General features: G+C 38.3%; 1 protein-coding gene across 1 annotated transcript in view; it reads left to right on the top strand.

The window, feature by feature from the left end:
* Positions 1 to 12,747, top strand: part of LOC149247863 (metal ion-binding protein) — a 359,567-nt gene that overhangs the window by 210,507 nt on the left and 136,313 nt on the right. The window contains exon 11 of the mRNA XM_089458307.1: positions 11,282 to 11,714. Coding sequence (XP_089314433.1) covers positions 11,282 to 11,714 — 433 coding nt within the window. The remainder of the gene's footprint in view (positions 1 to 11,281; positions 11,715 to 12,747) is intronic.

The raw sequence follows: 12,747 nt of genomic DNA, 5'->3' as shown, positions 1-12,747 counted from the left end.
AGATACTAATTTTTTTATATAACATTGCCTTCCTCCCAAAAATATGCTTCGTCCTCAAAGCATACGTAACGATGGATGTTGTTGATGAAAAGCTTCAGTCTCCCAAGAAGCTTCTTCTTCTGGTAAGTCCTTACACTTGATTAGGTATTCTTTGATTACTCGAGATCATAATTTCTTTTCCCTGATGGAGATGATGCCTTCTGGTTCGAGAATGACCCTTCCTTCATCATCTAACGGTGGAAGTGTTGTTTGTGTTGATTGATGTTCACCAAGTGCTTTTTTAAGGCAAGATACATGGAAAACATTGTGAACACGACTTTTATCAGGAAGGTTTAAATGATAAGCTACTTGATTGATCTTTTTGTTGATTTGGTATGGCCTATAAAACTTTAGTGCTAATTTGTTTTTTCATTTTTGTTTTAAGGATAACTACTTGTATGGTTGGAGTTTAACAAATACCCAATCTCCAACTTCAAATTCTCTCTCGGTTCTATTTCGATCAGTTTGCTGCTTCATACGATTTTTTGCATTATTTAGATTTTCTTTTAGAGTTTGGACTACTTTTTGGGTTTCTTCTAACTGGTGTTTAACAACTGGCAGCTTTGTCTTGGTGATAGCAAAGTCCTTCAATTTCGGAGGTTTGTAACCGTACAAAGCTTGAAAAGGAGTCATTTTCGCTGATGTGTGGTAAGTGGAATTGTACCGCCATTCAGCGAGGTGTAACCACTGAACCCACTTATTTTGTTTATTTGTAGCGTAACAACATAGGTAAGCTTCCAAAAATTTATTGACAACTTATGTTTGGCCATCTGTTTGAGGATGGTAAGCAGAACTCATGTTGAGGTAGGTTCCTATATGATTGAATAATTCCTTCCAAAAATTACCCTTAAATTTGGCATCTCTATCGCTCACTATGACCTTTGGAAATCCTTGTAATTTGTAAATATTTTTTCAAAATATCTCAGCGATTTGTTTTGCTGACTCTAATTTCTTCATTGCAATAAAGTGAGCATACTTTGTGAGTCTGTCGACTACTACAACAATCTTATCTTGACCATCATATATAGGTAAACCTTCAATAAAGTCCATTGATATTTCTTCCCATTTCTGATTCAGAATGTTTAAGGGATGAAGTAGTCCGGGTGTCATAATATTTTCACTTTTATTCCTTTGACATTTATCACATTCTGCGACATATTTTTGAATATCATTGCTCATTCCCTTCCAAAAGAATGTCTGGCGTGCGTTGTAATAGGTTTTAAAGTATCCTACATGTCTGACTGACAATGAATCATGCTACTCTTTAAGAACCTTGGCTTTAAATTTTGAATCTGCATTCAGATAAATTTGTCCCTTGTACCATGGAATATTTTTGTTCCATTCAAATTTTGAATTCTGAGGAAGATTATTGATTATAGCACTTGTTTCTAGATTTTTTGTGTATTCACTTCGAATCTCATTAAGCCATTAAGGAATAACCACTGGCACTGCGAGTAATGTTGGTTCTTCATCTCTCCTCGAGAAGGCATCAAATACTATGTTATCTTTCCATTTCGTGTGTAATATGTCCATGTCAAAGGTAGTGATTTTTTCTATCCATTTTTGTTGTTATGTAGATAGCTTTTTCTGCTGGAGAAGATGTTGAAGACTATTATGATCTGTTCATATTAAGAACTTACTTTCCAAGAGATATTGTCTCCATTTGGCTAATGCATGCATAATAGCAAGCATTTCCTTGTTGTATGTAGACTTGAAACGTTCGTGCTTATTGAGCTTTTTGCTTTCAAATTCAAACACGATTGGATGACCATCTTGCATTAACACTGCTCCTATGCCAAAACCTTAAGCATCACATTCAATTACAATTGGTTTGAGAAGTCTGGAGTTCCTAATACAGGGGCATTAGACATAACTTCCTTCAAATCTTCAAAACATTTTCCTACTTCATCATTCCATCGAAATTAGTTATTCATTAGAAGGTTTGATAGGGGTGCGGTTATATGGGCATAGTTGTTAATAAATCTTCGATAATATCTGCTGAACCCTAAGAATCCTCTTAGCTTGGAGATGTTAGTTGGTTTGGGCCACTCCCTTATAGCCTTGATCTTGTTAGGATCTACTTTAACTCCTTCTTTGGATATTATATGTCCGAGATATTCTACTTCTTCCTTCCCATAGGTACATTTGGACTTCTTGGCATAGAACTGATGCTCTTCCAATAGTGTAAGAACTTTCTCCAAGTGTTGTAGGTGCTCCTTCCAAGTTTTACTATAAATTAAAATGTCATCAGAAAACACTAACACGAACTTCCTTAGATATTGGACGGAATAACTCGTTCATAGTGGCTTGGAATGTAGCTGGTGCAATGGTTAACCCCAAAGGCATTACCTAGGAAACCGGATTCGCTCAAAACCATCAACGAATCGCAAATCGGTCGAATTGGACACAATTATATGCCGATTCGTGTCAAGATTGGAGGGCACGTCGTGTCCTATTGTGGCACGTCGTGTCCAGTAACGTGTCCCAATTTACAAATCGTGTCTCGATTCCGAATAGCGAGTCCTGGTTTTGCGATTCGTTTTGAGGGTTCTGCAACGTTAAAAAGGGGCGTCCCTCTCAGCTCATTCACTCATTCTTTGTTGCTGCGAGGAGCGGACCGCCCAACGACCACAGTCCACCCAACGTCAGGCATCGCCACATCGTTAAACTGCAGGTAAGTAGGCACAGCCGCACAGGCAATGGGCATCGTTAAAATCACCGGTAGAAAACCCGAGCAGTGGCAATGCTATTTTGTAAACCCGTGTGGTTGTAAGACATATCCGTAAATGAATCCGTTGTATCCTGTGGATCCGTTGTTCGATGTCCGTTGTGTCCAAACAAATATAAATGAATCCGGATCTGCTGTGGATACGGAAGGCTGAAAACTTTTGTACAAAGGTTTAACAATGCCCATATTCTGTGATCTGAGCCTTCTATAAGATTACACTTTTGTGGAAACGAGCTTCAGAAAGATCGTCATCTTTATATAATACGACTCATAACTTGTAAAATAAACAATGCAAGTAAGGCATGACGATGTCTGTCTTGTTTCTTTGGAATTTTTTAGTGCTGTGTTTTAATATTGAAGTTGAATACCTTAGAGTTTTAACTTCTTGCCCTAGATTCATGCTTTAATTTTTTAAGTCTGTAATACTTACGCTGAATCTATCATTAGTTTAGCCTCCCTATGATTCTTGTATAGTTCAGGTTTCCTAGCTTGATACACACTAAACATTCTCCAGAGATGTGTGAGGACTTCAACATTGAAGGTAAAGAGGGAAAGAACCCGAGGAGTGGATAAAACTGCTAATTTAATTTTCCATGCCCAATTTAATTTGACTCATAAGGTGCTGCCGCACTGTTTGAAAAACCATGAACTGAACATATTGAAGTTGTTTACATTAATGGCATGTCTTACAGCTTCAAAAAATTGTAGGTAGTGATGAGTATTATGTCTGCAGTGTGCACATTAGGAAAAGATTCAAAGAACGTATTAGTCCATATATAGATAAGTAAATAACCTGTAGGCTGTGGCTGTAGGCTGTCATCAATGAACTAAGCTAAGCATGCCCATAACTCAGTCAAATCCCAGTCCTGAGTCCACTCAAATATAACAAGTTATATATATGTATATAAATTTAGGTAAATAGTTTCGTAATACAACAGTTTGTTCATTTTTACAACAGTTTGTTCATTTAAATTTTTACAGCAGTTTGTTCATTTTTTTTACAGGTTGAGGTAACATGGCTCAATCAAAGGCAGGGGCAGCAAGGAAGGGCAAGAATGTCATGGGTAGAGATGCTCTTCCTCCCCCAATATCATTAGAGTCTGCTGCAAGTAATGTTGAGGGAAGAGGACTTAAAGACAATGAAAAATATCCATTGTGGAAATATGTCACAAGAGAGGATGGGCCAAACAAGGGAAAGGGAGGAGGCAATGTGCAATGGAAATGCAACTTTTGTAACATTTCTTTCAAAAGCACATATTACCGTGTGAAATCACATTTGTTGGCTATACCTGGTTGTGGGATTGGATCTTGTAAAGTTATTACTTCACAAGAGAGAAAAGAATTGGAAAAGGAGGCCAATGTTGGTATGTAACATGTGGCACTGGCTTCAAAATCAAAAGCACCCAAGGGCAAGAATGAAGACCCCCTTCCATTTTTGAGGAAAGCCACCACCAAATTTCCATTTGAGAGTTCTACTTCTACTGGGGGACAAGCATTAAAAAGAAGATCACTTGGTCCAATGGACTGGATTTTCCAAAAAGAGAGACGGGAAGAGCTTGATCTCACCATTGCCTTCTTCTTCTATCAAAACTTCATATCATTTAATGTTGCACGTTCACCTTTATTTGTTGAGATGTGCCGAGCTCTAACTCAAGGGGCTCCAGCAGGGTATGTGCCTCCTGGGTCAGAGAAGCTGAGAACCACATTGTTGACGAAGGCAAAAAAAGAGGTGCAAAAAATGCTCGAGCCTATTAAGGCATCATGGCCAACATCTGGGGTTAGCATTGTTTCTGATGGATGGACAGATCCAGCACGACACCCAATCATCAACTTCATGGTGTCTTCCGTGAATGGTCCAGTTTTCCTGAAAGCAGTGGATACACTTGGCGAATACAAGGATGCACAATTTATGGGTGAGTTATTTATTAGAGTTGTTGAAGAGGTAGGTGTTGATTCTTGTGTGCAAATCATTACAGATAATGCACCTGTTTGCAAGGCGGCTGACATGATTGTGGAAGCTAAATATCCACAAGTGTTTTGGACACCTTGCATTGTCCATTCATTGAACTTAGCACTGAAATCCATTGCTTCTGATGTGCTTTGGATTGGAAGCATTATTGAGGATGCATGACATATCCGTAACTTTGTGCAAAATCATACAAATGCCCTCACTATCTACAAGGAGTACAACCATCTATCATTGTTGAAGATTGCTGATACACGGTTTGCATCTTCATTCATGATGTTGAAGAGGTTGAGGGAGGTCAAGACTGCTCTTGGGTCCATGGTTATTTCTGAGTTTTGGTCTTTTTGGAGAAAGACAGATCAGGCAGCCTCTAAAAGAGTGAAGGACACGGTACTAGATGATGCTTGGTGGGAGAGGGTAAATCTAATTATTCGGATCATGGACCCTATCATCTCTTTGCTTCGAGTTGCAGATACAGACAAACCCATCCTAGGAGAGGTTTATGAGGGATGGGATTCCATGATTGAGTCTGTGAGGAGCATTATTCTACAGAGTGAGTGCCCCCAGTATGAGACATCACCAGAGGCCTTCTGCGATACCATACATGATATTCTTGTCCGCAGATGGGACAAGAATTGTACACCTTTACATTGTTTGGCTCACTCATTGAACCCCAAATACTACAACCATGAGTGGCTGAATGGTGGACCTTCCCGCAGATTCCCTCCTCACATGGGTGGTGAAATCTCACAGGGGAGGAAAGAGGCATTGAGGCGGATTTATCAGGATAGTGCATTGCTTGCTGAGGTGGAGGATGCCTTTGCAGAGTTTTCCACTGGCACTGGTCGATTTGGATGTTATGATGTGATTAGAGACAGGGGGCTTAAGAAGCCCTACTCTTGGTGGGCAAATCATGGGGCAACAAGCCCTCCTCTTCAGCAGTTAGCCATGAGGCTCCTCTCTCAGGTGACTTCATCCTCTTGTTGCGAGAGGAATTGGAGCACATATGGGAATTTGCATACTGTGAAGAAGAGCAGGCTTGTGCAGTCCAGGGCAGAGACAATGGTGTATGTGCACACCAACCTTCGTCTTATTTACAGGCAGAGGGAAGAGTGGTTGAGGGGAAAGACAAAGATGTGGGATGTCTTTCCTGAAGATATGGGTCTAGACACCACTGTTGAGTTGGCATTGGCCAACATGGATCTCGGTGATCCAGTGCTAGACCCTATTAGTTTTGATGACTTAGAGGGGTCAACCTCCATACCAGCAGATGCAGAGGCGACTATGGATACAGGGGAGGAGGAGGATGTAGAGGAGAGCAGTGGGGACCATAATGATGGGGACAGTGATGCTGATTCTGATGCTGATTGATGCCTTGAGGCTTGTATACCTATAGTTGTTTTATATTTTCTATTTCTATTTGCCATTGGCATTGCACCAACACTACCTATGTAACAGATTTTGATTTGATGACTTAATGAGAAAACTACAGTTGTCAGTGTGTTTATCTTACTATCTTGTAGTTGTAAGTTGTCTTTCAGTTATGAATTATGAATCATGATTTAAATTTTTAATAGATTTATCATTTATGTGACCAGTACCACTGACATTTATTTGAATTTTGTATGTACTATGCATGCTAATAGCTATAGATGAAGATCTATGTTTGAAATCAATAAATTTGTATCATTAATTAAAATTTGTGTAAGAAATATGCTAATAACTAATTTTTAATATATATATATATATATATATATTTTTTTTTTAAATATAAATAAATATATATATATATATATATATATATATATATATTTTTTTTTTTTTTTTTTTTAATAAAATAATATATAACGTGTCCTAACGTGTCCTGTTCCGGGGGTCAGCGTGTCCCGAATCCGACACCACGAATCCCGAATCCTACGTGTCCCGAATCCCCGTGTCAGGTGACTTAGGGCATTACTTTAAATTCGTAGTGACCTTCATGTGTTCGGAACGCAGTTTTTGGTATGTCTTCCAATTTTGAGAAATATTTAGCACCGTGTAGTTCATCCAACATTTCATCGATGAAGGGGATTGGGAACTTGTTTTTAGCTGTTATTTTGTTTAGTCCTCGATAATCAATGCATAACTTGAACGATCCATCTTTTTTCCACACCAATACAACGAGAGCAACGTATAGACTTTTACTTTTTGAAATGATGCCACACTTCAGAAGATCTTGGATTAATCTCTTAATTTCCTTTTTTTGATTGATGGGATATCGATACGGTTTGATGTTGACGGGGTTTGCTCTTGCTTGGACTTCTGTTGTATGCTCGATTTCTCTATTAGGAGGAATTTTCATGGGTAGGTCTTGGAATACTTTTTCGTGCTTTTGAATTAGCTCTTGTAATTCTGGTGCTTCTTCGCTGATCAATTTTGAAGTTAACATTTCTAATTGGTGACATTGTACTACATAGGCTGGTGCTCCTCTTCGAATCATTTTCATCATTTGGGATGATGATACGATTTGATTCTTAGGTGCTTGGAATCCATATAACTTGTATTTTTGCCCTTCCCATTTAAATTTTATAAACTGCTTTTGATGGTTGGCAGAGTAAGTACTGAGGGTTTGTAACCTTTGGATACCTAAGACCACATCTACTCTTATCGGTACAGTGTAGAATGAAGATTCTAAATTAAAGTCTTGAATATGCAATTTGACTTTATGGCATTTCCCTACCTTTTCAATCTTCTTATCGTCGACTACCATCACCTTCATGTTGGGCATGGGAAATGTGAAAATGTTGAGTCTCTTCACCATCGTTGAGTCCAAAAAATTGTGGGTGCAACTGGTGTCGATGAGAACCATTACATTGTTCTTCTTGATATGTCCTTTTAATTTTAATGTCTAGGGTTGTGATATACCTGTCACAGCCGATAGTGACACTTGCGGAATGCTTTCGTCGTCTAATACTGGAGAGAATTCTAGGGCATCTTTAATTTCTTCTACATCTGATTCATAATGGTCTGAATCATTAGTTTCTTCACAGTTATACAGATTCTTGGTCTCTTTTCTTTTGGCACACCTATGTTTAGGGTCCCATTTCTCGCCACAACGTTTTCATTTGCCCTCTTTCATCCTTTGCATTTCCATGTTAGATTTTTCTCCTTCACGAAGATGTGGTGGAACATATTTTGTGTTATCCGTATTTGCAAACTAGGGAAATCTTCGTCTCAAATATACTTTTTTAGCCTTTGACCACAACATCTTTTCAAATTTCTTTTCAGTGGCTTTTGCTTTTTGTCTTGCTACTTCTATCAACATAATGTCATGAAGCTCAAGTTCTGCTCGTAGATGGGTTTTAAGTCCGGAGGTGTATGATTGGATTAGACGAGTTTCTGATAATCCAGGTACCCATGTTGCTAACGTCTCCCATTCTCGAGTGTATTCATCCACATCTCCCTTTTGTCGCAGTCTGGTGACTGTTGAAAAGAACTCTTCTTCCTTGACACCTTGGAACCTTTTAAAGAACACATCCTTAAATTTCCTCCAACTGATAGCAAGTGTCGTCTTCTTCCACCACATATACCAATTATATGCTTTGCCTTCCATTTTCACGGAAGCATGCCTGATCTTTTCGTCATCACTGTCAATATTGTAAATCTCGAAATATTCTTTTGCTTTATTAAGCCAAGCAACATTGCATTTTTCATTACCGTCAAATTTGGGTAGCTCGATTTTGCTCTTCGTTGATATGTCGCTAACGGTGGAGTGAAAAAGGGGTATTGATTTGAAAATGACATATTGGTGAATGGATTCCAGAGCTGCTTATTTTGAAAGTTTGTGTTACTATTTTCTTGATTAAGCATGGAAGATGTCTTCAGAATTTGGATTTCTCATGTGCGTCTAATGATTTTGACGAATCAAGAGAATTGAGATGTTGAGTAGCCTCATTATTCTGGAGTATTTGATCGGGTGTAATCTTTGGGCTGGTACAAATACAACCCAACACCACCATAGCTTGATCCACCTTAATTGAAAGGTCTACCTGATCCTTTTTAAATTCATTCTTGTTCTTCTTGAGCTGACTCTTTATTCCATTTGTTGTGTCCTGCAATGTCTCAATTTTGTCACCATGTTCGGTCACCATAGCCTCAAGTTCTATCAATTTTTTATTGAAATTGACGATCAACATTGATGTAACCATTGATCTGGTATGCGGCGCAGTATACTTATCTAGCATGAATATTTTTCTAGTAATCAACCCTTTTTTTTATCTTGACCCCAAATTATATATATATATATATATTTTAAATAATTAAATAATTGTTTTATTATTATTTTAATTTTTTAATTTTTTAAATTAATAAATATATGAACTATATTAAACATATATATATATATATTACAAATATATACTATATAGTTATACAATTATATATATATTAATGTCCACGGTTATAGATCACGGTGTTTGTGGATCAATGAAGTGACAATCAACTTGAGAAGCGACGATCAGCTTGAGATGCGGATGCAAGGAATGAGGTATGGACGAACGATGGAGATAGCAGTGGGGATAGTGGCGGGGTTCAGCATGCGACCCACAGAGTTGTCGGGGAGAATGGCGGAAGGAGTATGCGCTTGAGAAGACAACGGTGAAGATCACAACGGCACAATACAGGGAACGGTGGAAAGAATGTTGGGGATTGCGGCTAGGGCAGAAGATACATGACAAACACTCAACAACCAGGGACAAGGAATGGGTGGGAGCACAAGACGAATGCGGTTGGGATTCGGGCGGCTGTGATGTTTACGACAGGGACACAGAAGAATAGTCGGGCAGAAGTCAAGGGCACGATGGTGGGAAAGAACGAAAACAAAATCTAAAGACAACAGAGGATGAGGTTTGGATGTGACTTCTTGCAGCGGATGACAGCCAAGGATGACTGCTCTGATACCAAATGGAGTATAATAACTCATCAATTTATCATAAGATATCTATATATATATATATATATATATATATATAATGAATGTAGGATGATTTACAAAGTGAGAGGCTCGGGCTTAAATACAACCCTATGTGCCTCTAGGTGAATGGGCATGATCTTTGATCATGCCCTATGCCCTAATTAACTAATAGTCTTACACAATACTAATTTTTCTATATAATAGGTAAATTCCCAAAACAAACATGTATAAGCACTTGATTGCAAAATGATCAAAGTACCTTTTGAATATCAGCCCACCTTCATCTAAAGAGGAAATGTCAGATGGCGAAAGGTCTGTGGCTGATGCAGATGGCAGAGGCACATGGCATATCGTCAACAAGAAGTGAATATCAGGGGCTGCTCGCTGGCTGGCCTTTAAATGTAGGAGAAAAGATTTCTCCTATGGGGTTGCCCATTTTGGTGGGTAATAGGTCCAAAGCCTTTGGCATATTTTCTGAGGAAATGGACAGCTTCAAAGTTCAAACCTAAGGCATCAAAAACACAAGAAAATGGCATTAAATCCCCACTAGAAAAGAAATAACAGCATATTGGTTGAAAATATCAGGCCTTTGGCTTAGAGTATTAGCAATGAGAAATGACAATAAGAGGGTGGATAAAAAATTAAAATCAAGCTTGCTGTCTCATTAAAAGAAGTGTTTCATTGTTTATGGGCATGAAAATGATGGCATAATGATAAAAAAAGAGAAAGTAAAATGTTGGTAAGCAAAGAGGCAAGCAAACATGAATAGATCTATGAAAAAGTAGCATTAATATGGTGAGATTTAAATAATAAATATATATCTATGAATGGAAGGTTAAACACCTGTTGGAAAATGAAATTGAACCTCTGCTCCATTGAAGAGTCCTTGATGGTTATGATGCTAGCTATCTCCACAATGAGTGACGATGACCACAAACCCTCCTCCTTTATTCTCCAACAGCCATGAAATACAAATGAAAAAAAACCCAAAAATTGCTTTAAGCCTCACGGAATCTGGTGCCAGCCAGTGCTAAGTTTGAGGAAAAAAGTGCAATTTTTTTGGCCCAAAAAATCAGCTTGCTGATTTTTTTTTGATTTTGCAGCACATCACGAATTTTTGATCAATCTTATGAACACTGCGTATACGAGAATACCAAATGCTATATATTACTAATAGTTCTTTGGCAATACACCACAAGGTTATCTTGTGGTAGCCTACCCATGTACATCGAATCAATGCGCCACTCTCACCTAACTCATCACAGTTATGGTACCCTATGATGGTTAAGGTGCCTTAACCACCTAACAAACCTGAACACTAACGTTGTATCACTAACAGGGTATTACAAACATGGTCACTTAAGACGTAAATACTAGGATTTACATCGACATTGTAGCTCATTGTTTGCTGGTCGAACAGTTGTTTATTCCATTTCAATTTTGTGTTTGCATTTGTATAAAGCAAAGGATGAGAATATAAGAAAAAAATGAGAAAAGAAAAATAATATGAGTTTTGAATACTTGTGGCACTGTAAAGTAACTATGGAGCATGTGTTGAAGTCTGATAAATAATTTGGTGTATACTTGTGTTTTATAGATTGCTAAGGCGGGATCCAATGGGTGCACTAACCTGTGGTACATTAAAACCATCTCTAATGAAGAAAAATGCTGTTTTTACTGATGGCCGGCCATTAGATATGGATACTGTGGCAGCCAAGAGAAATGGGGAAGTTCTTGGAAGGCAGACTGTTCTGAAAAGTGATCACTGTCCTGGTTGCCAAAGCTCATCACTACCTGAAAGAGTTGAGGGTGCTCCCAACTTCAGAGAGGTACCTGAATTTCCTGTTTATGGCGTAGCTAACCCAACTGTTAATGGCATGCGAGATGTTATTCAGAAAATTGGAGGCATAAAGGGCAGTCGACCTGTTTTATGGCATAATATGAGAGAAGAACCTGTAATTTATATTAATGGAAAGCCTTTTGTACTACGTGAGGTTGAAAGGCCATATAAGAATATGCTGGAATACACGGTAAGGGGCTTCAGCTTGTCGTCTGGTAAAGTTGTAATGTTGAGTTATTCCTGTTGATTTTATTTAAATTTGTTTGCTTTATATAATATGCCAAAAAGTAACACTGCTGACTTTTGTTAAAAACTTCTGAGTTTGGTTTTGAATTGTCAGTGATAAATTTCTTCAAACATGTTGTTTTCACTCTACTGTAGGTGCACATTATAATTTTATTTTGTTATTTTTTCTGGGTATTGCATTCACTATATATATATATATATAGATATATATATCAGCAATCTTCCAAAGACAGACATACATTCTTTATATCAGCCCAGAAATTTGTAATACCACTGATAAGTGACAATATGACTCAGAATAGTTCTTTTCTCATGAAGGATCTGAATACACAGTGAAGGAATTAAAGATGTGGAATCTGATATGTGATGACAGCCATTAACAAAAGTCCATATAGTAATTTCAGTCCATCTGTGGTGACAACTCCTTATTTGACTTGAGAAGTATATCTCACCCAACTCTTTGTATCAGCTCCCAACAGCTCAGAAACCTTCTCCAGATGCCACTTGTTCGAACCTCTTGCCCAGCTATCAGTCTCGGTTCAGAAAGAATGCCTCGTGCCCAACCAATTAAGCAGGAACGCGATTTCAGGTGTGTTGCTGTCATTCCTCTTCAGAATAGCACTAAGCAGAGTTGGGTAAGTGTCCACGGCTCCCTCAGCAAAGGAACACGGTTACCTCAGTAATAAAATAGCCTCCAGCAAGCATAAGATACTCATCCAACCCAATAAAATGTCTGCAGGCTCCTCTGGTTAAGGAACTCAACCCTTATTTAGTTTATCCCTTCATTTTCCAGTGAGTATTGTCCAAAAGAACTCGACCAGGGTGTGAGAATGATATTTGTCCCTCCTCCAGCAGAGTAAATCGTTCCTCAAAGGTCCATATTTAGCAGTTCGTCCTCCAGGAATTGGTGCCTCCAACTCACTGGCCCGAATCTTCCTTTTTAAGCAAGTTTTGGCCACATTCTAACATAGTAACTG

This window comes from Pinus tabuliformis, chromosome 7 (assembly GCF_031772625.1).
Source record: "Pinus tabuliformis cultivar Carrire ecotype Pingquan chromosome 7, CPIR1, whole genome shotgun sequence".
NCBI lineage: Eukaryota > Viridiplantae > Streptophyta > Pinopsida > Pinales > Pinaceae > Pinus > Pinus tabuliformis.
This window is presented reverse-complemented; position numbering and strand designations above follow the sequence as displayed.